Source organism: Myotis daubentonii, chromosome 11, assembly GCF_963259705.1.
Source record: "Myotis daubentonii chromosome 11, mMyoDau2.1, whole genome shotgun sequence".
Classification (NCBI taxonomy): Eukaryota; Metazoa; Chordata; class Mammalia; order Chiroptera; family Vespertilionidae; genus Myotis; species Myotis daubentonii.
The window spans coordinates 1,588,348-1,613,216 of record NC_081850.1 but is presented as its reverse complement, the minus strand read 5'-3'; the positions used below and the strand labels follow the sequence as shown (position 1 = coordinate 1,613,216).

At 44.8% G+C, this 24,869-nt stretch overlaps 2 protein-coding genes across 4 annotated transcripts in view; both read left to right on the top strand.

Annotated features, from left to right (window-relative positions):
• Positions 1-24,869, top strand: part of IARS1 (isoleucyl-tRNA synthetase 1) — a 105,172-nt gene that overhangs the window by 50,528 nt on the left and 29,775 nt on the right. For all 3 annotated transcript variants that reach the window (XM_059656267.1, XM_059656269.1, XM_059656268.1), the window contains 7 exons: positions 664-858; positions 2,413-2,499; positions 3,917-4,000; positions 5,097-5,241; positions 6,458-6,578; positions 13,906-13,997; positions 18,805-18,882. In XM_059656267.1, coding sequence (XP_059512250.1) covers positions 664-858; positions 2,413-2,499; positions 3,917-4,000; positions 5,097-5,241; positions 6,458-6,578; positions 13,906-13,997; positions 18,805-18,882 — 802 coding nt within the window. The remainder of the gene's footprint in view (positions 1-663; positions 859-2,412; positions 2,500-3,916; positions 4,001-5,096; positions 5,242-6,457; positions 6,579-13,905; positions 13,998-18,804; positions 18,883-24,869) is intronic.
• On the top strand, positions 14,389-15,245 carry LOC132212646 (protein phosphatase 1 regulatory subunit 7-like; the record flags this gene model as incomplete). The annotated part of the gene is made up of 1 exon (XM_059658680.1): positions 14,389-15,245. A coding segment is annotated over one exon (723 nt), but the record flags the coding sequence as incomplete, so codon positions are not given.

The window sequence follows — 24,869 nt, the reverse complement described above, 5'->3', positions numbered from 1 at the left end:
AATTGCACTGTACATGCGCGCCCACACGTGATATTTTGCGGAAGAGCCACACTCAAGGGGCCAAAGAGCCGCATGTGGCTCACGAGCTGCGGTTTGCCGACCATTGGTTTAGCCTATTAACATATTGCAGACCAGTAGTTTCATTGCTAGCTTCACCCAGTGGCCAGATAAGTTTCTATTGAACGAGTACAAAAAACGTTTTACATAAATGTTAAAGGCACGCTTTAAAATTAAATACTCATTGCATTTTGAAGTTATTTATTATTCTTACAAGCTAATCTCTTTTTAAAGTATGATACTTTGTAAAACACTGTAATATGAAGCAAGAATTCTCATGATCTGTCCACAGTGTGTTAAGATATGGTCTCTGTAGCAGATCCTAGAGCTGCAGATAGAAATCAAACTCTGGTTTGCTGAATGACATTGTTGATAACTTGTGTCATAATGAGGAGGGTGGCTTCGGTCCTTGCATTAGATGGCAGGGGCCTCTGGTATACAACCTTCTAGGTCGAGCACTCCTGATGCTCTCTGAAAGCCTGTGATAATTGCCAGTATTTCTGTTCGTATGAAGAGCTTTCAGGAAATTGTGTTTCCTACTGGCAATTAAACTGCAAGTTCTGTTGTGCTTAAAATTAATAGAAATGGCACGTTTTTGTTTATTAGCATTGACCATCTGACCATCCCTTCACGCTGTGGGAAGGGATTGCTGCGTCGCGTGTCTGAAGTGTTTGACTGTTGGTTTGAGAGTGGCAGCATGCCCTATGCTCAAGTTCATTATCCATTTGAAAATAAGAAGGAGTTTGAAGATGCATTTCCTGCAGACTTCATTGCTGAAGGCATTGATCAAACCAGAGGATGGTATGTTTTTTTGTTCTTCTAAGTGTTTTGTTGATTTCATTTTATTTAGCAGCTACTTTACTGAGCACCTGGTCTTTATCAGCTATGTGCAGGGAAGACTGTGTTAGGGAGAGAGGCTCTCCTGCCCTCTGCTCCTCATACCAAGCAACCCGTTAGTGTCTTGAATAGGCGTCTCTCCCATGGTAGGCTATAGTTTTAGAATTTGTTATTTCACTGACATCTTGGAGTATAGAGATTTGTTTCACTGGAAATGTGATAAAAAACAATGTGTGATGATCATAGCTTGTGTATTTCAAATCATTTACTCAACTGTGTAATGAGTATTTACTAGTACATACAGGATAAAGAGTGAGGTACTACAAATGCAAAAAGGGATGCTTGGAAATGTGCTTAGATGTTAGACTAGCTTTACAAAATTAACATTCAAAAAAATCTAGATTTTAAACATCATGGGGAGAGGATTTGAGTATTGGTTTTATCTGGTGCCGTATTTAAAGCCATACCTTTGCCCTCTTAATTATAAAAACGTTACCTTCTTTTTGTGGATGATCTTGGTTGGTCCAGGTTCTAATTATATTTTCATTAGTAATGGTTTTACAGGAGTCGTTTAAGGAATTTGGGTGTTGTTTTCTGCTTTTACAAATTGCAGGAGTCATCACAAACTGATTAAATTCCAGCCTAATGTTTTGGTATGTGCTGTTTTCAGCTTCCAATCCATTTATCTGTAGGAACAGTACTAGGCACAAACTCCTCTTCCCAGGGAATTTCTCAGAGGAGTGGTGACATCTGGCAACTGTTAGCAGTCCTTAGTGAATGGGATGTCTTGTCAGGTGTTCATGTTAGCTATGGGGTCTGGTCTCCAACCTCATCAATTTATGTCCTGGGATGTTCTCAAAATCAGATTAGAGGTGACAGGAGCCTCACCATCAGGACAGCTTACAGGGATGTGATGCAGTTCTTTTAGGGAATAAGCTAGCAAGCAAAATAAACGACATATTTGATATCTGACCAACAGAATAAAAACTGCCTCTGCTGCTGTCATCTATCTTTTGACTTTTGAATGAGAGAGATGTTGTTTTTGGCGGGGAGAGAGGTTTGTTTGTTTGTTTTTTGTCATAAGACTCTCATATGGCCCTGTGCTAGGTGATATCTTGATTTTCAGTTTTGTCTTTTGGGGAGGTCCTGAGAAACCATCCCTCTCTGACCTTCTCTGCCTTGTAGCTGTCCAGCTGGCTTCCCGAGGAGAGTGATGGTGCTGTCCTCAACTGGGTCAACATCTGGCTCCAGGCCTTTATTCACTTTCAATAAAGCAATTCATTTTCTGATCAGGGGCTGCTCTGCAGTGGGTCCTGTGTGTAATTTTTTTCAGTGACCCTGACATGACTTAATAAGTCATCAGAATTAAGAACCTTTGCTTTATGTGGTTATCAAGAAGGATAACAGATCCAAAATAGAAATTCAGTTCAACAAGTAAACACAGTTTTTCCCTATGCCGGGTTTCTTTTCTGGTTCTTGTTTTGTTTCTTAACTCTTTCTTTTTGACGTTTTTTCCAGGTTTTACACTCTGCTGGTGCTGGCCACAGCTCTCTTTGGACAACCACCTTTCAGGAATGTGATTGTGAATGGGCTCGTCCTTGCAAGGCAGGTGCACTCCTGTGTAATGACAAGGTTCTCCGTTCCCCTAACCTTCCTTTGTGAATAGAGGAATTCAGGAATGCCCCCCTCTGTTCCTACTATTTCTTCTCTGCTTTTTAAATTTTGCTGCTCTTTTCATCCCACTCCTTTCCTGTGCACTTGTCCGTCTTTTGCGTTCCCTCTCCCACCCACTTCCCTCTGTCTTCGGAAGCAGGGCTGGGTTGAGAGCTCAGCCTAATGGAAGGGGAGGTCTTTTCTGGGATCTTTGAGTGATAAAATAATGTGTGTGTGTTTTTAGAATTTCATAAAGTTCTTTTGCTTATAGCTCATATTTAATCTGTACACTGGACCTTTAGTATAGATTTTTGTTGTCTTATTTTTAACATGAGGAAGTTATGGGTTATAGAGGTTTCTAGTATTGCATAGGAGTCTTACTCTTCTTTTCCCTGTACTTCCTCAAGTTATTAAAAGTAAAACATAAATAAAATAAGAAACTATGAATGTTTACATAGGTGCCCAGCTTTATGTGCAGTGAGGGCGTGGCAGTAGGCCCTGTTGTGAGCTATTACACATCTTCACACACTTAATCCCCATAGCTCTTTTGACATTTGAGGAATTGAGGTTCAGGAAAATTAAGTGACTTGCCCAAAGTCACACAATAAATAAGCGGTAAATTCAAGTACCCAGGCAGTCTGGCTGTACAGGCTGTGCTTTTTCACATTTTCAGTTGAAATGTTTATTGAGTTGTAGATTTGCGTGCAGCTGTGAAAAATAACAGAGGCCCCTTTTGAGTTTTCCCAGTTTCCTTCCCTTTGAACATCTCACGGTCCCTCTGGTGCCTTTTCATAACTACAGCCACATCCTCCTGCCCTTCAGCCTCCTCCCCAACCCCTGGCAACCACTGATCTGTTCTCCATCTCTGAAATGGTATCATTTCAAGTCTGTTATGTAAATAGAATCCTACCATGTATAACTTTTTGGGATTGGCTTTTCTTGCTCAGTGTTACTCCCTGGAAGGTCCTGGGGGGCTTGTGTATCTGGTTCCTTCCTTTTCTTTGCTGAGCATGTGGGTGACCCAGAGTTTGACTCTTCACCTGCTCAAGTGAGTTGTTTCCAGTGTTTCTGACAATGAATAAAGCTGTCAAGTTTGTTGTAAGGTTTGTGTCACTATAGATTTCCACTTCTGTAGGGTAAATGCCTCATCTGTATTTTTAACTGTTACACTATAATGTCTTCCTTCATCTCTCCTGAAGCTTCTCTGTTGAGAACACAGTATTTAAAAAGAAGCTTACAGATACTGACAGACAGCTTTATTGTTATACTTAAACATTGGCTGTATGCCCTTTGCATTTATGTGTTCCAGTTGAAAATAGCTGTAACCATATATAAAGATAAACTGTGACATTGACTTGTGTTTTTCAAGTGATGGCCAGAAAATGAGCAAACGAAAAAAGAATTATCCAGATCCACTTTCCATCATCCATAAATATGGTGCTGACGCCCTCAGGTAAGAGCCCATGCTTTGCCCTGTGTGTGTTTGTCGTCTTTTGTTTTTACATTTAATCAGTTTATTTATTTATTTATTTTTATTTTTTTTAATATATTTTATTGATTTTTTTACAGAGAGGAAGGTAGAGAGATAGAGAGTTAGAAACATCGATGAGAGAGAAACATCGATCAGCCGCCTCCTGCACATCTCCTACTGGGGATGTGCCCGCAACCCAGGCACATGCCCTTGACCGGAATCGAACCCGGGACCTTTCAGTCCGCAGGCCGACGCTCTATCCACTGAGCCAAACCGGTTTCGGCATTATTTATTTATTTTTAATCCTCACCTGCGGATATTTTTCCATTGATTTTGAGAAAGAATGGAAGAGAGAGGGAGAGACTGAGAGAAACATCGATGTGAGAGAAATCATTGATTGGTTGCCTCCTGCAGGAGCCCTGACCAGGACCGGGCCCAGGGAGAAGCCTGCAGCCAAGGCACATGCCCTTGACCGGAATCGAACCCGGGACCCTTTGGTCCGCAGGCTGATGCTTTATCCACTGAGCCAAACCAGCCAGGGTGTGTTTGTCATTTTTATGTAAGCATTCCTCATTCTGCTAGTCATGTTCCTTAGATGTGGTTTAGAATTTGCTTTTTAAAAAATGTATCTCTGCTACAGGGGGAGCTACATTTGTATGATGTTGACTCAAACTCCCCAAAGTGGTTTTTTAATAAGGATGACATTTTCAAATCCAGAGATCATTGAGTGTTCAAATTAAAAGCCCCCAGCCCTCTGCCCTGGCAGAGCACACACAGCTGCTCCTGGGGAGTCTTTGGTGCCTGCATTGTTCTGGGAGGAGGGCCTGGCCGACGCCTTTGGGCTCTGCTGCACCCACCACCAGCGGCCTGCACTGGGCTTACATCTCCTTTTGTAATGTGCTTGGCCTCATGCATGGTAACAGTTAGAGCTTTATCAGTTTTAAATGGACCACGAGAAGAGTATTCATAATTACCCCTTTTATAGCAGAAATGCTAGTTTTGGTGTTGCCCTGTCCGAATGTCACATAATAATTGTTTACTGTCTACATGCATTTTCGGTATAATTTTTCCCTTCCAGATTGTATCTAATTAACTCCCCTGTGGTGAGAGCAGAAAACCTCCGCTTTAAGGAGGAAGGTGTCCGCGATGTTCTGAAGGACGTGCTGCTCCCTTGGTACAATGCCTATCGCTTCTTCATCCAGAATGTCCTGAGGCTGCAGAAGGTATGGACTGCCGTGCTGTGGTGTGGAGGGTCAGAGACACTTGGGAGGCCATTGGTAAAGTTATCCGGGGTCCTTGTTGCGCCAGTAGCATGGGACTGGGGCTTCTTGGCAAGCTCACCTGTGCAGACAGCAGCCTCACCTGTAGAAGAGTTGCATTGGACATTCATTTAGTCAGCCAGTCCCGCTCCCTTGTGGAACCAGTGGGGGTGGGCATGGCAGAGCCAGTGAAGGGTCAGCTCCTGTCTCAGAGTAAAGGCCCTCCATGGGTGCCTTTGGGCTGATCCTCTGAGTGAGAGAAATTCTCATTGGGGTCTTTGGACTTAAAGTAATGATTGTGATGTATGTGAAAGTGCCTCCCGAGCAGTGTCCTGCTGCCAATGACATTCTTGGAGAAGCTGCCTCTCCTGCTCCATGACGCAGGCTCCTGTCTTAGCTTTCAGGACTCCATTGGGGTTAGGGCCCGGTACCACTGATCTTTTTACCTCCAGCGTCTTACAAGAAGAATTGCTTGGTAAATTACTGTTGACTAAACATCGGATGTTATTCCTTCATGAGAAATTGGTTTGGGAAGCTGAGCTTTGAACATCACACTCCAGCAGTCCGGTCACTTGTTGCTTCTGCCTCTGGCTTGTCTAGGTCTGCTAATAAAGCTTCCCAGGGGACATTTTCCCCTGTGTTTGAGAAAGGCAGTCATTTTCCCCGGGTCCCTAGTGCTCCTGGCTTTTTGTTCCAACCACCTTGTTGGGCCCACAGTTCTTAGGCAGGGCCACTTTGCAGCCTCTGCCGATCTGGCGCCTGGTCTGGGCATGGCAGCAAGACACGGGCTCTACAATCAGTGCTCATTTTCAATTTGTAGACAGTCATCCAGTGCTTGCAAATTTTACTGTCGTTCCTCCCTCAGTTTTAAAGTAACTATACCCTATAGTTATTGACAATATTTTGGAATGTTTCTCAATTCATAATCATTCTTTGGTGCAGAAGAATAATTTTTTTCCTAACTTCTCCTTCTCTCAAAAATGTAATTCACTAATTGAAGACTTAATATCCCAGGTTTAGAGCTTATCCTGAAAATTAGAAATTTAGATTACCAATGGGCCTGGATTGGGGGAGGTGGGGCGTGGTATTGGCTATTTCAGTTTAAGTGCTTTAAACAGCTCATTTCTTTACGTTAATTTCCCCAAGCAAACAGAATATTTCAATAATTGTCAATTCCTAGGAGGAAGAAATGGAATTCCTCTACAATGAGAACACGGTTAAAGAAAGTGCCAACATTACAGACCAGTGGATCCTGTCCTTCATGCAGTCGCTCATTGCCTTCTTTGAGACCGAAATGGCAGGTGTGTCTCTCTTTGGCCCTCCTCCCAGGACTAAGGACTCTTAATCTTTATGATTGCCCTTTACATATTTAACTTTTTATTGATAAACAATGGAGATTTTATAGAAATTTTAAGAGATAAAGAACAGTAGATAATTATTTCTTTCAACACTCAAATATAATTTTGTCAAGACTAGTTGTAGAAGGTGCTATTCCAAGGCCTGGGGGATCATCTCTGAGAATGCCCAGTGGCTACATCCCTTCATAGGCTCAGTGCTGGGTGACTCTGTGCCTGTTTCCTCGTCTGGGAACCTCAGTTTCTTTCTGTGAAAAACACCTGGTTAGAGTTATTCTAAGGCTCTAATAGAGATCGTGTACTTCAAGTACCTGGTAGGTAGTAGGTACTCCCTAAGTAATACATGTTAGTAGGTCTTTTATTTTTTTACCAGTGCTCCGGTGCATGGATTCGTGCACATTGAAAGGCAATTAATTAGAAGATGGCCAGTGGGGCGGGGCTGGGCTAGACGGGCTGGACACACCCTGGAAGCCGACCTCCAGTGGTCCCTCCCTGGCCGACTGCACCTGAGGTAGCACCGCAGTTCAGAGGGAGTCTGCGGAATGAGTGGGGTCCCTCTGGCAGGTAGGGTCCCTCAGCCTGGCCTGCAAGGATTGGGTCAAAACCAGCTCTCCGACATCTCCTGAGGGGTCCCAGATTGCAAGAGGGTGGTTCTCGGGTGATGTACCCTGGAATCAGGCTACCTCTTTTCTGGTTCCAGGGTGCATCACCTGAGAACCCCACTGCCAAGTCTCGGCAGCTCGGCAGCTCCTGCCTTGAGCATCTGCCTGCTGGTGGTCAGTGCATGTCTTAGCTACCGGTCGTAGCGTCTGCCCCCTGATGGTCATTGCACATCCTAGCTACCGGTAGGATGGTTGCTCAGCCTTTTATGTATATAGATTTTTTAAATTTCTATTTTCAAGTCTACTTTATTAAATAAGTGTCCTATTCAGTCTAGAAAAATTAGGAAATACAGCAAAGCGATAACGAAGTAGACATTTTCCTGTATTTGTTACCTACAGCAATGAATTTGGTTTTATACAGAGGTTGGGAAGTAGGTTATGATGGAACAACCGGAAGTCAGGGTGGAAAATTCTATAAAGCATTAACTCAGATACCTGAGATGGGTGGGTCTGATGAAGTAGGCTGGCTTCCCAGTGCTGCACACCTTAGCGAGGTTGACCTGCCTCCCTCAGCACCTGTGGGTGTCAGGGGCTGCTGTGCAGGTGCAGTGCTCATGGTTTCGAGGAGCAGAGCCACCTTTTGGTGCAGGCAGGGGCCTGCCGTCCTCAGCTGGTGCGTAGCTCCTACTGGAATAGGTGCCTTTGATCCTGGCACAAAGAACAGTGAGCCCAGGAATTTCCACATGCTCACCAGTCATCTTGACGGACTATGTCCACCCCTTAAACATAAGGATCATTATGATTGCCAAGCTGTTGGACAGAAGTGACGATAGAAATGAGTGTGGGAAGCAGACTCCTGAGTGGAGTTCACCAGGCTCCCAGGACATGGGCTTACAGCCTCCTGAGTGATGTGAGTGGGAGGGAAGCCGTGCTGGGGCTTATTGCTTGGGGCTCCTGATCTTTAGGCAGCTGCCCTCCTGAAGAGTGTGCCCAGCCTGACTGGGTGTTAGAGGTTAGGCAGCTTGTGCACATCAGTTTAGTGGTAAGAAAGAGCCAGATGTGAGAGGCCAGGTGTGCTCCATCCACACAGGCTGTGTGATGCAGCTTGTGCCCTCAGCTCCCTTGTCAGCAGAGTCTGAAGTAGCATCCTTGAAGCGTGATGCTTTTATAGTGATTTCAGCAGTAGTTGCTACTGCTTCTGTGTGCTCATTACCCATAGGCTTCGTCTCTCTAAGCTGAAACCTGAATATAGGAAGTAGGTTATGATGGCTTCCTGGAAGATGAAAAGTGTAATGAACACTAAGAATAACTTTGGCCTTTTTCTTTTCTTTTCTAATATTTTTTATTGACTTTAGAGAGGAAGGGAAAGGGAAAGAGAGAGACATCATTGATGAGAGAGAATCATTGATTGGCTGCCTCCTGCAAGCCCCCTACTGGGGATTGAGCCCACAACCTGAGCATGTGCCCCTGACCACAATCGAACTCAGGATTCTTCAGGCCACAGGCCGACACAGCAAGCATGTCAAACTCAAAGGCTACCATGGGCCAAGTAAACAAGGTTTAAGTGTAAGTGGGCCACAAAAAAAGCTTCCATTTTCATAGAAACGTTGATTTATTTCCATAGAGACATGCTGAATACAAAGGGGTAAAATAAATTAGTCATCGTTATCACAAAATAACTGAACATTTTAATAATAATATTTTTTCTTGAACATTAATGTACCAGACACTGAATGACTGCACAAATTAAATAAGCGTGACGCAACTAAACCTATTTTTCTTGTTCTCTGAAAGCTAAATATTTCCTGTTGCGCACCCCAAACAAGTCAGTTCAAGACTAATGACGTGGCCATTGGCTGCTAAAATATTCACTGCTAATATTGGTGGAGAGAAATGGTGCGCCTGCGCGTAAGGTGCTTAAGGGAAATGAATGCAACACGATTCTAGTAATCAGCCATTAGCGAACGTTGTAGTTTGTTATTAATAATTATGTAAAATAGGATATTGTAAAAATTAAGTTATGAAATTTTTATTAAAATGTTTCTTACATACGGTTAAATTGGCTGGGCCACAGATATATTCTTTGTGGGTTGCATGCAGATCACAGGCTGAGAGTTTGACCTGCTTGCTTTATAGAGTAGGCCTCTGATCACAGGCATCATCTGTCTGGGAATGTGCAAACAGCCAGGGACTGGACGGGGATGGGCCTGCAGCACCTCTTTCTGGTCTCTGTGAACCACCGCAAAGAGCAGGTCTGCCCTTGGCAATTTCTCACCATGTTGGCTTAGACCACCAGCATTATTAACAGTCACTGAACATTAAAATAAATTGTGTTGTTTGAGCGACAGAGTTTCAGTGAAAGGGGATGTGAGTGGGAAAATCCCTAAAATAAGCCTGTGCCTCAAACAAGATGGGCTAAGACACCCTTCCTTTCCTGTTGGCCCTCGAGTTCCTCACAAGAGCCTTCCAGTCTTTCTAATGCTTTACAGATCTTTTTGCCTTTCACTACCCCCTTTAGCTTTCCTTCTTTGACTGTGGGTATGTCATGGAGATAGTGTGGGTTCGGTTCCAGACCACCACAATGAAGCAAATATCCAATAAAGAGAATCCTATGTGATAAAAGACAAAAAGGGTAATTAACCGTACCTCCACTACTCTTCCCATTGGCTAATCAGCGAGATATGCAAATTAACTGCCAACAAAGATGGCGTCCGGCAGCCACGCAGCTGAAGTGAGCAGGGGGTTTGCTTGCTCCAGTGATGGAGGAAGCCAAGGTTCCCCACCTGCCGCAGCCTGCTCTAAGCTGCGAAAGAAACAGCCCCAAAAGCAACAAAGTTTCAATTATAGAAGCTAAACAAACCCCAAATACCTGCTTTCAGCCAGCCGCAGCCTCAGATCTGGGAGCGCCAGTCATGGCGACAGAGTTTTAATTATAGAAGGTAAATAAATCCCAGAAAAAAAAAAAAAAGAAAAAAGGAGCGGCTGGGAGCTTCAGTTGCAGGCCAGCCTGAAAACGACCCTCAGACCCTCACCCAGACTGGTCAGGCACCCCAGTGGGGACCTCCACCCTGAAGGGGGTGTGGCCAGCCTGAAAACAGCCATCAGCCCCTCACCCAGGCTGGCCAGGCACCCCAGCGGGACCCACACCCTGATCCGGGACACCCTTCAGGGCAAACCAGCCACCCCCCAACCATGCACCAGGCCTCTATCCTATATAGTAAAAGGGTAATATGCAAACTGACCCTAACAGCAGAAGGACTGGGAATGACTGGTCACTATGACACACACTGACCACCAGAGGGCAGACACTCAATGCAGGAGCTGCCCCCTAGTGGTCACTGAGCTCCCACATGGGGGAGCTCTGCTCAGCCACAAGCCAGGCTGATGGCTGCCAGTACAGCGGTGGTGGGGGGAGCCTCTCCCGCCTCCTCCGCAGCGCTAAGGATGTCCGACTGCAGCTTAGGCCTGCTCCCCGCTGGCAAGTGGACATCCCCTGAGGGTTGCTGGGCTGCCAGAAGGATGTCTGATTGCCATCTTAGACCCAATCCCCCGGGGAGCAGGCCTAAGCCATCAGGTGGTCATCCCCCAAGGGGCCCCAGACTACAAGAGGGCACAGGCCGGGCTGAGGGGGAACCCTCCCCCCACCCCCGGGCACAAATTTTTGTGCACCGGGTCTCTAGTATACAATAAAGCAAGTCACATGAATTTTTTGATTTCCGTTGGATATGTAAGTTGTACTTAATAGTATTAAGTATGCAATAGCATTGTGTCTAAAACAATGTCCACACCTTAATTTTAAAAACAGTTTCCAAAAAAAAAAAAAAAAAAAGAATAGTTTAATGCTTGTCGTTGCTGGTGGGGTTCAGTGGTTAGAGCATAGACCCGTACACGGAAGGGTCTCAGGTTCAAATTTCAGTTAAGGGTATGTACCTGGTTTGAGGTTTACTCCCTGCCCCTGATTGGGGCACATGTAGCAGGTATCCAGTCGATGTCTCTCTCCTCCTCTCCCTCCTGCCTCCCTTCCACTTTCTAAAAAACAATGGGAAAAAATATACTTGGGTGAGGATTAACAGCAAAAAACATTGCTGCTAAAAAATGTTAGCCATCATCTGAGCCTTCAGTAGGACCCGTTTTGCTGGTGTGGGTTCTTTCCTTTATTTATTTACTAGAGGCCCGGTGCACAAATTCATGCATGGATGGGGTCCCTCTGGGTGGCCTGTGAGGATCTTGCTGAAACCCACAGTCCAATGCCGCCTACAACTCCTACTTGCTGCTCCCGCTCATCCTGGCCCCACTATGCCTGCCGCGGGCTTATGCCCAATCATTCCCAATCGGAAGACTCTCACGCCGTCGCCAGCCATAAGCCCTGCATCTGGCGCCCTCCTGAGTGAAGTGGCCTTCAGGATTGGGCCAAAACTGGCTCTCTGACATCCCCTAGGGGTCCCAGATTGCAAGAGGGCACAGGCCAGGCCGAAGGACCCCACTAGAGCACGATCAGGGTCAAGAAGGGACTGCAGGAGGGCCCTAGGGCATGTCCAACCTGTCTCGCTCAGTCCCGATTGGCTGGACCCCAGCAGCAAGCTAACCTACCCCTGGTGGTCATTGTACGTCATAGCGAGCGGTTGAGCGGCCTTAGCATATCATTAGCATATTACACTTTGATGGTTGAATGGTCGACCAGTCACCAAGACGACCAGACACTTAGCATATTAGGCTTTTCTTATATAGGATTTATTGATTGATATTAGAGAGAGGATGGGGGAGAGAGAGAAACATTGATTTGTTGTTCCATTTATTTATGCATTCTTTGTTTGATTCTTGTATGTGCCCTGACTGGGGATTGAACCCTCAACCTTGGCATATTGGGATGACACTGGAGCCAAATGAGCTACCCGGCCAGGGGTCTTTCCTTCATCTTGATGCCTGCTGAGTGATCAGGGTGGTGGTGGTGGCTGTGGCATTTTTTAAAATTGGCCAACAATGACTGAAGTTTGCTGCATCAGTTGACTTTTCCTTTCATGAACAGTTTCTCTATAGCATGGGTTGCTGTTTGATAGCATTTTACCCACAGTAGACATTCTTTCAAAATTAGAGTCAGTTTCAGACCCTGTTGCTGCTTCACCAGCTAAGTTTATGTAATATTCTAAATCAGTGGTTCTCAACCTGTGGTTTGCCACCCCTTTGACCAGGGGTCCTCAAACTACGGCCCACAGGCCACATGCAAATACAAATATTGTATTTGTTCCCATTTTGTTTTTTTACTTCAGAATAAGATTTAAACTATAGTCTGGCCCTCCAACGGTCTGAGGGACAGTGAACTGGCCCCCTGTTTAAAAAGTTTGAGGACCCCTGCCTTTGACGGTTGAATGACCCTTTCACAGGGGTCGCCTAAGACCATCCTGCATATCAGATAATCACATTACGATTCATAACAGTAGCAACATTACAGTTATGAAGTAGCAACGAAAATAACTTTATGGTTGGGTCACAACATGAGGAACTGTATTTAAAGGGACAGAAGGTTGAGAACCACTGCTCTAAATCCTTTGTTGCCATTTCAACAGTCTCCACAGCATCTTCGCCAGGAGTAATTGTGCGGCTCTTCTTTCATTTGAGCACTTGGAGGCCATTGTAGTTTTATTAATTGCCTAATTTCAATGTTGTTGTATCTCAGGGACTGGAGAGGCCTGAGGAGCAGGAGAGAGATAGGGGAATGGCCAGTCAATAGAGCAATTGGAACACACAACACTTGTCGATTAAGTTTGAAATGTTTTGTGATAGTTCATGATACCCCAAAACAACAGTTGCAATAGTAACATCAACGACCACTGATCCAAGATCATCATAACAAGTATAGTAATGAAATAGTTTGAAATATTGAAAGAATCATGACTGACACAAAGCAAGCAAGTTATGTTGGAAAAATGGTGCCAATTAACTTGCAGGTTTGCCAGAATCCTTCAGTTTGTATTTTAAAAAATCTGAAACATAATAAAACAAGTGCAGTAAAATGAGGTATGTTCCTATTTTGGTCTTCAGAAAGCCTATTCTATTTTACTCATGGTTCTTGCTAAGTTTCTCGATGGCATCATGAAGGATAGCTTGGGCTTGTGGGTTCTCTGGTGGGGCTGGGCTGTGTGTTATATGATGTTGAGCAGCAAGTATCACTGGGCTTCCTTTGCCGGATGTGTGGAGCACCCATATGCTCAGTTATGACAAGGATGTCTCCAGGCATTGCCAGTGTCCCCTGTGGAACAGAGTTGCTCTGGTTGAGAAACTTTGTGTCAGTCTTAGTTGACATACAGAGCAGCACAGTGAAGGAAGTTGGGCCTGTGTGGTGCTCTAGCATTGTACAGCTCCAGGTAAACCTGCCTCCTGCGTCGTGTGATGGGCGGTGTTGGCCTCTTGGCCACACATACAGGATATCCATTTTTCTCACTGACAGCAGCTCACAGGGCAGTTGTGTGCACCCCAAGACAGTTTACGGTCATTGAGTATATCCTCAGTGCAGGAGCCAGTGTGATTGCTTCCCTTTGGTTCATTCTGTCTCAACAAGCATGGGGACCCTTGGATGACAGGGCTACTCGTTCTTTCCTTGTGTCCACTCCTTCCCCAAGCACCCCAAATGCTTCGTCTATTCTCAGTTCCTGATTGATTGATCTTACTTTTAGCTTATAGGCTCTATACTGTGGTGCCCCGCCTGGTCAAGTTTGTCGATGTTCTGACCAATTGGTATGTCAGGATGAACCGCCGAAGATTAAAGGTAAGTCCAGGCTGTTCTTCAGAAGAGCAGAAAGTGTAGGAAGTGTGAAAATAAGTACAGCCCAATGCCGTAATGTTTTGAAGCAATTTTTTTCTTTTTACATTGCATATTAACTCTATTTATTGCCATTTGATGGCTAGGGACCTGTAAGTTTTAAAAGTCATGGTGCATATTTTTAGAACACAATTATGGACATGCCATATTGGAGGGAGGCTCAGGGCCACATAGGAGTAAACTAAGCATACCTCTTAAAACCCAAAACAAGTTATGCAAATATTTTCAAATGTCATATACAACTGTGATCTCCAGAGGAACTCTGAGCTATAGAGGGTCAGTTATTGATAAAACTCTTTCTTGAGCATGTTGGGGACTTCTAATGAATGAAGAATAAATCCTCCGAGAACTGGACCTGTATGACAACCAGATCAAGAAGATAGAGAATCTGGACACACTGACAGAGCTGGAGATTCTAGATATTTCTTTTAATCTACTGAGAAACATTGAAGGGGTTGACAAGTTGACAAAACTGAAAAAGCTCTTGTTGGTCAACAATAAAATCAATAAAATTGAGAACTTGAGCAACTTACGTCAACTGGAGATGCTGGAGCTGGGATCCAACCGCATCCGGGCCATTGAAAATATCGACATGTTAACCAATTTGGACAGTTTGTTTTTGGGGAAAAACAAGATCACTAAACTTCAAAACCTGGATGCACTCTCCAACCTGACAGTCCTCAGTATACAGAGCAACAGGCTGACCAAGATGGAGTGTCTTCAGAGCCTGGTAAACCTGAGGGAGCTGTACCTCAGCCACAACGGCATCGAAGTGATAGAAGGCCTGGAGAACAACAACAAACTCACGATGCTGGACATTGCGGCAAACAGAATTAAAAAGATTGAAAATATCAGCCATCTAACAGAGCTGCTGGAATTCTGGATGAATGACAATCTCCTCGAGAGCTGGAGCGACCTGGACGAGCTGAAGGGAGCCAAGAACCTGGAGACAGTATACTTGGAGGGGAACCCCCTGCAGAAGGACCCACAGTACCGACGGAAGGTGATGTTGGCACTGCCTAGCGTGCGGCAGATCGACGCCACCTTCGTCAGGTTCTGACCCTCCTCGCCCTCACTTGCTCTTTCTCTCCAAAAGAACTTCCTGGCCACAGTTTTTTAATCCACCCGTTGCTCCTGAAATCATCACTATCAACGGTCACAACCCAATGGCAATAAAAAGGCACTGCGTGATCACTGCCATGTGTACTGCCAGTCACACTCTGGGAGGCGTTGCTGTTCCATGCACCACACGGTGTCCCATTGCTCTGTGTCCTCTCTGAGGGAGGTCACTCATGCATCCGTGTGCTGCTGGGTGGGCATTCAGGGGCCGTCCCAGTGGCCTGAAGCCTATCAGCCCAGAGCTTCTAGTCTTTTAGACCAGTGATGCCAGTGTTTTAAAATGATATTTTAAAACAAAACTGTGTAAAGGGTGGCTCAGCCCTCTGTGCTGTGATCCTCAGCTCTCTTAAAGAGCAATGTCGTGTGCAGGCCCCAATCCTCCTGTTCCCCCTGCCCCTGCGGCCCTCTGTGGTCATGTTGCCACTAACAGATGGTAAACCCACCTGAGGCTCCTCAAAGACTTTCTGCAAAGAGCTCACCTCTGACCACCTGCAACATTGTCTCCCACTCTGACCCCATCATCATGTTGATTCGTGTTTTATAAAATTTACCTCAACAGCCCCAGGGGTCTGATTCAAAAAAAAAAAAAAAGACTTAAGCCATGCATAAACAGTCTTCTCTCTGCACTAATAAAAGACAAACATGCAAATTGACTGTACCTTCACTATGCCTTAAGCCACGCCCACCAGCCAGTCAAAGTGACTATATGCAAATTAACCCAACCAAGATGGCGGCCGGCAGCCACGGAGCTGGAGCAAGCAGGAGGCTTGGTTGCCCTGATGATGGAGGAAGCCAAGCTTCCCGCCTGCCACGGCCGGCTCTGAGCTCCACTCAAGGCAACAAAGTTTCAATTAATAGAAGGTAAATAAACCCCAGATACCTGCTTTCAGCAGGCCATGGCCACGGAGCTGGAGTGAGCAGGAGGCTTCCCTCCCACCTGCCCTGGCTAGCTCTAAGCTCTTCTCAAGGCTACAAAGTTTCAATTATAGAAGGTAAATAAATCGCAGAATAAAAGAAAAAAAGGAGAGGCTGGGAGCTTCCATCACCGGGGGGCTTGGCCAGCCTGAAAATGGCCCTCAGCCCCTCACCCAGACTGGCCAGGCACCCCAGTGAGGACCTCCCACCCTAAAGGGGGTGTAGCCAGCCTGAAAACAGCCATCAGCCCCTCACCCAGGCTGGCCAAACCGCCATGGGGTGAGGGTCCCCACTGGGGGGGGGGCCTGACCAGCCTGCAAACAGCCATCAGCCCCTCACCCAGGTTGGCCAGGCACCCCAGCGGGACCCCCACCCTGATCTGGGACACCCTTCAGGGCAAACCAGCCGGCCCGCACCCATGCATCAGGCCTCTATCCTATATAGTAAAAGGGAAATATGCAAACTGACCCTAACAGCAGAACGACTGGGAATGACTGGTCACAGTGACACACACTGACCATCAGGGGGCACATGCTCAATGCAGGAGCTGCTCCCTGGTGGTCAGTGTGCTCCCGCATGGGGGATCTCTGCTCAGCCACAAGCCAGGCTGATGGCTGCCAGTACAGCGGTGGTGGGGGGAGCCTCTCCCGCCTCCTCCGCAGCGCTAAGGATGTCCGACTGCAGCTTAGGCCTGCTCCCCGCTGGCAAGTGGACATCCCCCGAGGGCTGCTGGGCTGCCAGAGGGATGTCTGACTGCCAGCTTGGGCCCAATCCCCCCAGGGAGCGGCCTAAGCCAGCAGGTGGTCATCCTCCGAGGGGTCCCAGACTGCAAGAGGGCATAGGCCGGGCCGAGGGACACCCCCGATTGCACAAATTTTTGTGCACCAGGCCTCTAGTCTATATATATATAAAAGCCTAAGCCACTGTTCACCCAGTAGCTATGACGTGCACTGACCACGGGGGGTAGATGCTCAACGCACAGGCATGGAAACATGGAACAGACTGATGAATCTCAGAGGGGAGGAGGACGAGGGTGGGAAGAGACTACCAAAGATCTTATATGCATACTAGAGGCCCAGGGCATGAATTTGTGCACAGGTATAGTCCCTAGATCTGGCCTGCGGGGTTTGGGCCAAAACTGGGTCTCTGACATCCCCTGAGGGATCCCGGATTGCAAGAGGGCACAGGCCATGCTGAGGGACCCCACCAGTGCACGAATTCGTGCACCGGGCCTCTAGTGATTATATAATACAGGACATACCCATACCAAAGGCCAGTTAGGTGCCCACAGCCCATCATTTTTGTTGTTTGTGGGTGTTCTGTTTTTTTAAATCCTCCATTGATATTTAGAGAGAGTGTAGGAAAGGGGAGAGACAGAGAGAGAAACATCAATGTGAATGTCACACTGACTGGTTGCCTCTCGCACATGTGACCGGGTATAGAGCCTGCAACTGAGATTCATGCCCTTGACTGGAATTGAGCCTGCAACCATTCAGTATGCTGGCCAGTGCTCTATCCACTGAGACAATCTGGCTAGGGCTACCTATTAGCTTTTCCTTCAAATGTGTTGATGACAAAAGCCCAGAACAGAAGTAATTCATTTTTGTTAAAATGTGCACATGTATACATGTATGTCTTTATACACACAAAATCTACAAGTACATGCATTAAAATGTTTACAGTAATTTTTTCTGGGTAACATAATTATGGTTGAGTGTTCTTTTTTTATCTTTGTTTTTTTAATAATGAATCAATATAATTATTTTTAAATACATAGTGTATATATTTTTTTTAAGTTACCTAAAAGTGCTTTAAATTTTTATGTTAACCCCTAGAGTGCCAGGGAGCGCGATCGAGCTACTCCTGTCTTTTGCCAAAAGTGCCAGGAGCGCTATTGCGCTCCTCCTGCAGTGTCCAGTTCTAAGTCTGCTTTTATTAGTGATGATGATATTGCTAAATATGTCAATTCTTGCTGTGAAGATGACGATTTTGTGGAAGATATTGAATATGTAGCTTCATTTACTTGCGATTCATAATTTTTTTCCTAAACTGCTGTAAAATCAGCAAAAATGCCTTGGCAATTTTAGCATAGTTCCTAGGATATTGGTTGGCACTCAAAGGGTTAACAACTGCTTGTCCATGGTGTGGGAATCCCACTCTCAGACATCGGGTTCTCTTAACTCATCTTTACCTCACAGTTACAGAGCCCTTCTCCATTAGCTTGGCCTCAGGTGGTATGGGAGGGAGTAAGGGTCTCATCCGGGCTTTCTGCCCTGGCCCCAGATCATCTGTGCTAGTCACATCTCCTTGCTCTCTCTGTCTTGTCTGTACAATGTGTACTCCCAGGGGATTCTCTCTCTCTCTCTCTCTCTCTCTCTCTCTCTCTCTCTCTCTCTCTCTTTAATTGTGTGCTCCCTATGGATTGTCTCTCCTTTTTTAAAATATATTTTTATTGATTTCAGAGAGGAAGGGAGAGGGAGAGATAGAAACATCAATGATGAGAGAGAATCATTGATCAGCTGCCTCCTGCATGCCTTCCACTGGGGACCGAGCCTGCAACCCAGGCCTGTGCTCTGACCGAATCAATTCCAGGAACCTTCAGTCCACAGACAGATGCTCTATCCACTGAGCCAAACCAGCTAGGGCTGGATTGTCTCTTTTTAATACATTTCTTACTTGGTTTTAACAGTTCAGTATGTGTTTCTTTTTTATTCACTAGGGCGAAAATGGGATGGAGGATTGTGTTACAGCCCTGGAAACCTTGTTCAGTGTTCTGCTTTCTCTGTGCAGACTGATGGTAAGATTCTTTGCCCCATTCTATAACTCGTCCTGTGGGCTGCTCACAGCGCCCTATTGCTTCATGTCCTCTGTCTGTATTCTGTGTTTGGTCCACCGGAAATAGAAATTGAGTTTTAAAGCAACTTAAATCTCTAGTTCCTTTCAGAAATCTTATGTGTGTCAAGTAAGGACTAAGCAATAGTTTCAAAAGTTGGGTTTTGGGATGATTTCAGGGGGAGGTTGATGGGGAGGTGAATGGAGGGTTTAGGGGGGATAAATGGTGATGGGAAAATTAAATAAAGGTGGTGAAAAGTTAATACTATAAAACAATTTGGATTTTTTTTTTTCTTTTCACCACTGGCAGTATGTTTCAGGTCAAGGTTCTTGCATCTAGATTGAATTGCCAAAGTTCCCCTAAATATTGGACCTCTTCTTCACTGTCATTGTCACAGTGAAGCTCTTGAACTGACATCTCGCCAAACATATTACAGTTGTTTTACTTGATACATATTCCTACCAATTAAAATATTAATTAAATAACATACAGTATATTTGTACTTGTTTTAATTCCTCATATCCTATTTCGGGTACTCCAGTGGTTGGCAAACTCATTAGTCAACAGAGCCAAATATCAACAGTACAACGAGTGAAATTTCTTTTGAGAGCCAAATTTTTTAAAATCAAACTACATAGGTAGGCACATTGTTATTAACTTAATTAGGGTACTCCTAAGCTGGCCTTTGCTAAAAACGTCCTCAATCTGATTAAGGTACTTTCGCTGAGGTCGACCCCTTCCAACTCTCCCATCCATACTCGTCTTTTTTTTTTTTTTTTTTTAAATTAAATCTTTATTGTTCAGATTATTACATTTGTTCCTCTTTTTCCCCCCCCCTTAACTCCCCTCCTCCCAGTTCCCACCCCACCCTCCGCCCTCACTCCCCACCCACTGTCCTCATCCATAGGTGCGTGATTTTTGTCCAGTCTCTTCCCACATCTCCCACACCCCTTTCCCCCCCAAGAATAGTCAATCCATTCCCTTTCTATGTCCCTGATTCTATTATAATCAACAGTTCATTCTGTTCATCAGATTATTTATTCAACTTGATTCTTAGATTCACTTGTTGATAGATGCATATTTGTTGTTCATAATTTGTATCTTTACCTTTTTCTTCCTCTTCCTCTTCTTAAAGGATACCTTTCAGCATTTCATATAATCCTGGTTTGGTGGTGATGAACTCCTTTAGCTTTTCCTTATCTGTGAAGCTCTTTATCTGACCTTCAATTCTGAATGATAGCTTTGCTGGATAAAGTAATCTTGGTTGTAGGTTCTTGGTATTCATCACTTTGAATATTTCTTGCCACTCCCTTCTGGCCTGCAAAGTTTCTGTTGAGAAATCAGCTGACAGTCGTATGGGTATTCCCTTGTAGGTAACTGAGTTTCTTTCTCTTGCTGTTTTTAAGATTCTCTCTTTATCTTTTGCTCTTGGCATTTTAATTATGATGTGTCTTGGTGTGGTCCTCTTTGGATTCCTTTTGTTTGGGGTTCTCCACGCTTCTTGGACCTGTAAGTCCATTTCTTTCACCAAGTGGGGGAAGTTTTCTGTCATTATTTCTTCAAATAGGTTTTCAATATCTTGGTCTCTCTCATCTTCTGGCACCCCTATAATTCGGATGTTGGTACGCTTGAAGCTGTCCCAGAGGCTCCTTACACTATCCTCGCATTTTTGGATTCTTTTTTCATTTTGCTTTTCCGGTTGGGTGTTTTTTGCTTCCTCGCATTTCAAATCATTGACTTGATTCTTGCGCTCCTCTGGTCTGCTGTCGGGCGTCTGTATAATATTCGTTATTTCAGTCCGTGTATGCTTAATTTCTAGTTGGTTCCCCAATATAAGATCGAGGGTCTCATTAGTTTTCTTGTAGATCTCATTAAGTTTATCGGCAGCTTCTAAACAGTTCTTGAGAGACCTTAAAAGTGTGGTTCTGAACTCTATATCTTCCATTGACAATTTTGTCCTGTTTCTTTGTCTCCGCATTTTGTTATGCTTCCTTGGTGCACCCCCTAGTGGTCTTTGTTCGCAGTCTTATAGTTAAATCTTGATTGTTGTAGCTAATTCCAGGGAGGGTTTGACCTCCAGGCCAAGTGGCTATGAGAATCAGCTGTGTCAGCAGTGAGAGAACTTCTGTCCTCTAGGGAGGTGCTAATCTAGCCTTTGCCTGAGGCTATCCGGCAAATGCCTCTGTGCAGGGCTTGGGTGGGGCGGGTCGCACAGGATCAACAGGGTGAGCCGGAGAGAGCAGTTATGGCGGCTCTCAGTCCTGTCCCCAGGGGCTCTGCCTCTCTGAGTCCCAGCACCCGCTGCAAAGCTGGGAGAGAAAGCTGCACTCGCTCTGACCGAAGCCAGACAGTCCCGCTTCTCCCGTTTGAGTCTGGGTCCCTAAAGACTCGCCCGGATCTGGAGCTCAGAGTCTGCGACTCCCTCCCAATTGAAAACGCCAACCGCGCCCTCCGCCGCCAGCCCACTCCGCGCACTCCGCACCTCAGAATTTGACTTCAGCACTGCGCCTCCTCTGAGTGTCCGTGTGCGTTTCTCTTTCCTCCTAGTTGTAGGACTTCCACTCAGCCAGCGTTCCTGTGGTTCTGGGTGATGTCCCTTCCGTTTTTTGGTTTCACTTTTGAAGTAGTTGTTCAAAGCAGCAAACTCCGGAGTTAACCTATGCCGCCATCTTGGTTCTCTTTCCCATACTCGTCTTGTATACTTGTTTCGTCTATCTCCTTTCTGAAAAACGACTTCTGCGCATGGGCCACGAAGTTTCAATTGCACTGTACATGCGCGCCCACATGTGATATTTTGCGGAAGAGCCACACTCAAGGGGCCAAAGAGCCTCATGTGGCTCGTGAGCCGCGGTTTACCGACCACTGGGCTACTGCATTGTCAATTATATGCCTTCTGTATATTTCCTAAACATACACAGAATGAGAGTCTGCTTTGTATGAGGTCTTGTGCCTGGTTCCTCACATCTTTTCTCATTCATTTTTATCCTAAGAAGCAGGTTGTATTCCCCCAGGTTGCAGATGAGGTTCTGACTTTTGAGGACATTGAGTCCTTTTTATATTGACTTTGCTGGCACATGGTCAGTGACTCCTTTTTTTTGTTTGTTAATTAATTTACAGGGGTGACATTGGTTATTAAAATCATATAGGTTTCAAATGTACAATTCTATGACACATCATCTGTATATCACACTGTGTGTCCACCACCCAGTCAGATCTTCTGTCACCATTTATTTGATACCCCTTTTCTCACCCCCTTCCCTGCAATAACAACTATACAGTTACCTGTGTCTGTGAGTTTTTTGTTTGTTTGTTTTTCTTATTTGTTCATTTGTTGTTTTCAATTTTATATCCCACGTATGAGTGAAATCATATGGTTCTTAGTTTTTTCTGTCTGACTTAATTTTGCTTCCATGATATTCTCAAGATCCATCCATGTTGTTGCAAATGACAGTGTTTCATCTTACAGCTGAGTAGTATTCCATTTTATATATGTACCACTTCTTCTTGATCCAGTCATTGATCGAAGGACACTTTAGTTGTTTTAATGCCTTGGCCACCATGAATCTGCTGCACAGAACCTAGGGATGCATATATCTTTGCAAATAAATGTTTTCAAATTTTTCCTCTAGATACCCAGAAGAGGGGTTGCTGATTATATAGTAACTCTATTCTTAACAAATTTGAAGAACCTCCATACTGTTTCTGTTTTTCATATTTGCTGTAATAGTGTATATTCCTGAGCCAGGTGCAAACATTTCACACTTTAAATGTCTGTGAAGCGTTTTCCCGAGCCTCATCTCGTTTGATCTTCACAGAAGTCCTGAAGTAGGTAGATAGGAGACTTGGTGGAATTCTATTTTCTTTTCATTAGCTGGAAAACAGAGATTTAGAAAGTTTAGAAACTTGACCCGACTGAAAAGAAATTAGAAATGATGGACCTTGGAAATGACTTCAGGTTTTCTCACTGTGCAGATTATAGTCAAACACTGCTGCAGTTAAATATTTCACCCTTTGTTCTCTCTGCATGATCTACAATAATAATCTGCTTTGTGTTGATATTTACTGCTGTGTTGTTGACAATTACTTGAAAGAGAAGTTGGGGTGCTTCACTGGGCTGGAAAAAGTTTAGCAAAATCAGAAAGCAGGTCTAATTAAGCAAATTTATTCTGTATATATAAAAGGCTAAGTTGATTTGTATATGTTGAACCATCCTTGTACCCTGGAATGAACCCTTGACCATGGTGTATTATTTTTTAATGTACTATTGTATTCGATTTGCTAGTATTTTATTTAGGGTTTTTGCATCTGTACTCATCAGAGATATTGGTCTGTAATTTTATTTTTCTGTGTTATCCATGCCAGGTTTTGGTATCAGGGTTATGTTGGCCTTATAAAATGTATTAGGAAGTATTGGCTTTTCAGTTCTTCAGAAGAGTTTGAGCAGAATATGTATTAAATATTCTTTGAATTTTTGATAGACTTCACTGGTGAAGGTATCTGGTCCTGCACTTTTGGATTTTAGGAGGTTTATTTTGTTGTGGGGAGTTTAGTTTGGTTTATTTTTTGTTTTGGTTTGTTTTTGTTAATCCTCACCCAAGATTTTTTTTTTTTACATTGATTTTTATTTTTTTAGAGAGAGTGGAAGGAAGTGGGAGAGAGTGAGAAACATCAATGTGAGAGAGACACATCAGTTGGTTGCCTCCTAAACGTGTCCCAATCAGGGTCCTGGATTGAGCCTACAACTGAAGTACATGCCCTTGGCAAGAATCAAACCCAGGTCCCTTTAGTCTTTGGGCCAATGCTCTACCCTGTGAGCCAAACTGGCTATGGCTTGTTTGTTCTTTGTTTGTTCTTTTATGTTTTCATTGGGGTTTTTTTTTGAATATTCAAACCTTTTGTTTATTTACTTACTTATTTTTTAATCTTTATTGTTGAGAGTATTACAGGTGTCCCGACCACCCTCTTCCCTCCTCCCTCTGAGATTCATCAGTCTGTTTCATGATTCTGTGCCTCTGTTTCTATATTATTCATCAGTTTATTTTGTTCATTAGATTCCTTGCATGTGTTACTTGTGTATGTGAAGTGTTGTAATACGGTGTGGTCTGAAGCTGTCCACTGAGTGCACTGGCAGGAGCTACAGAGTGATCTGCAGATGGCTGGTATTTGTATTGGGCTTGGAGGTGCCCAGGCGAGGCCCAGCTGTGAAGCAAGGCATGTGTTGCTAGTGCTGGGTCTTGGGCTTCTTATTAAGAGGTATGGAGCATGCTGATGCCAGCTTCTGCTTGTTTTAGCTATTTTAGGAAAGACTGAAGCCTGAGCAAGGACAGGCCATTCATATGGAGAAGCCACTACAAACAGCTTACGTGGGGCTGCAAATTGAGTGGGGCAGGGTTTTAGAGCACCAGGGTGTAGCGAACAGTGTGAGCAAGGTTGATGGAGACAGATATGACACCTGTCAGTCAGCTCTGGGACGGGAGGGATTAGGAGGGAGGTCTCAGCATAGGAATGATGAACCCTTGTGAGCACTCCTTTCTGGGAGAAAGCGACATTCTAGTTCTTGCTCTGCTGCCAGACAATCCAGTTCCTTCCCATATGTCCCTGGATCCCCCTCAAGCCACTGCCCCAGCACTGGAGCTCAGAGGGAGCAAGTCTGAGTAAGTCTGTGTATCATCCCTTTAAGAGGAACTGCTGGTACTCCATGTCACTCAGCCTCAATCCCTGCTTGTTTTTATAGCCTGAAGTTATGGGGACTTCTCTTTCCAGCACTGGAACCCTGGACTGAGGGATCTTGTGTGTGGCATGTGCTTTCTTATTTACTTCTCTAGTTGTAGGACTTCCATTCAGCCAGATTTCAACTGGGTCTGAATGATGGTTGTTCTGTATTTTAGTTATGTGTGTGTGTGTGTGTGTGTGTGTGTGTGTATGTGTGTGTGTGTGTGTAATCATTTTTA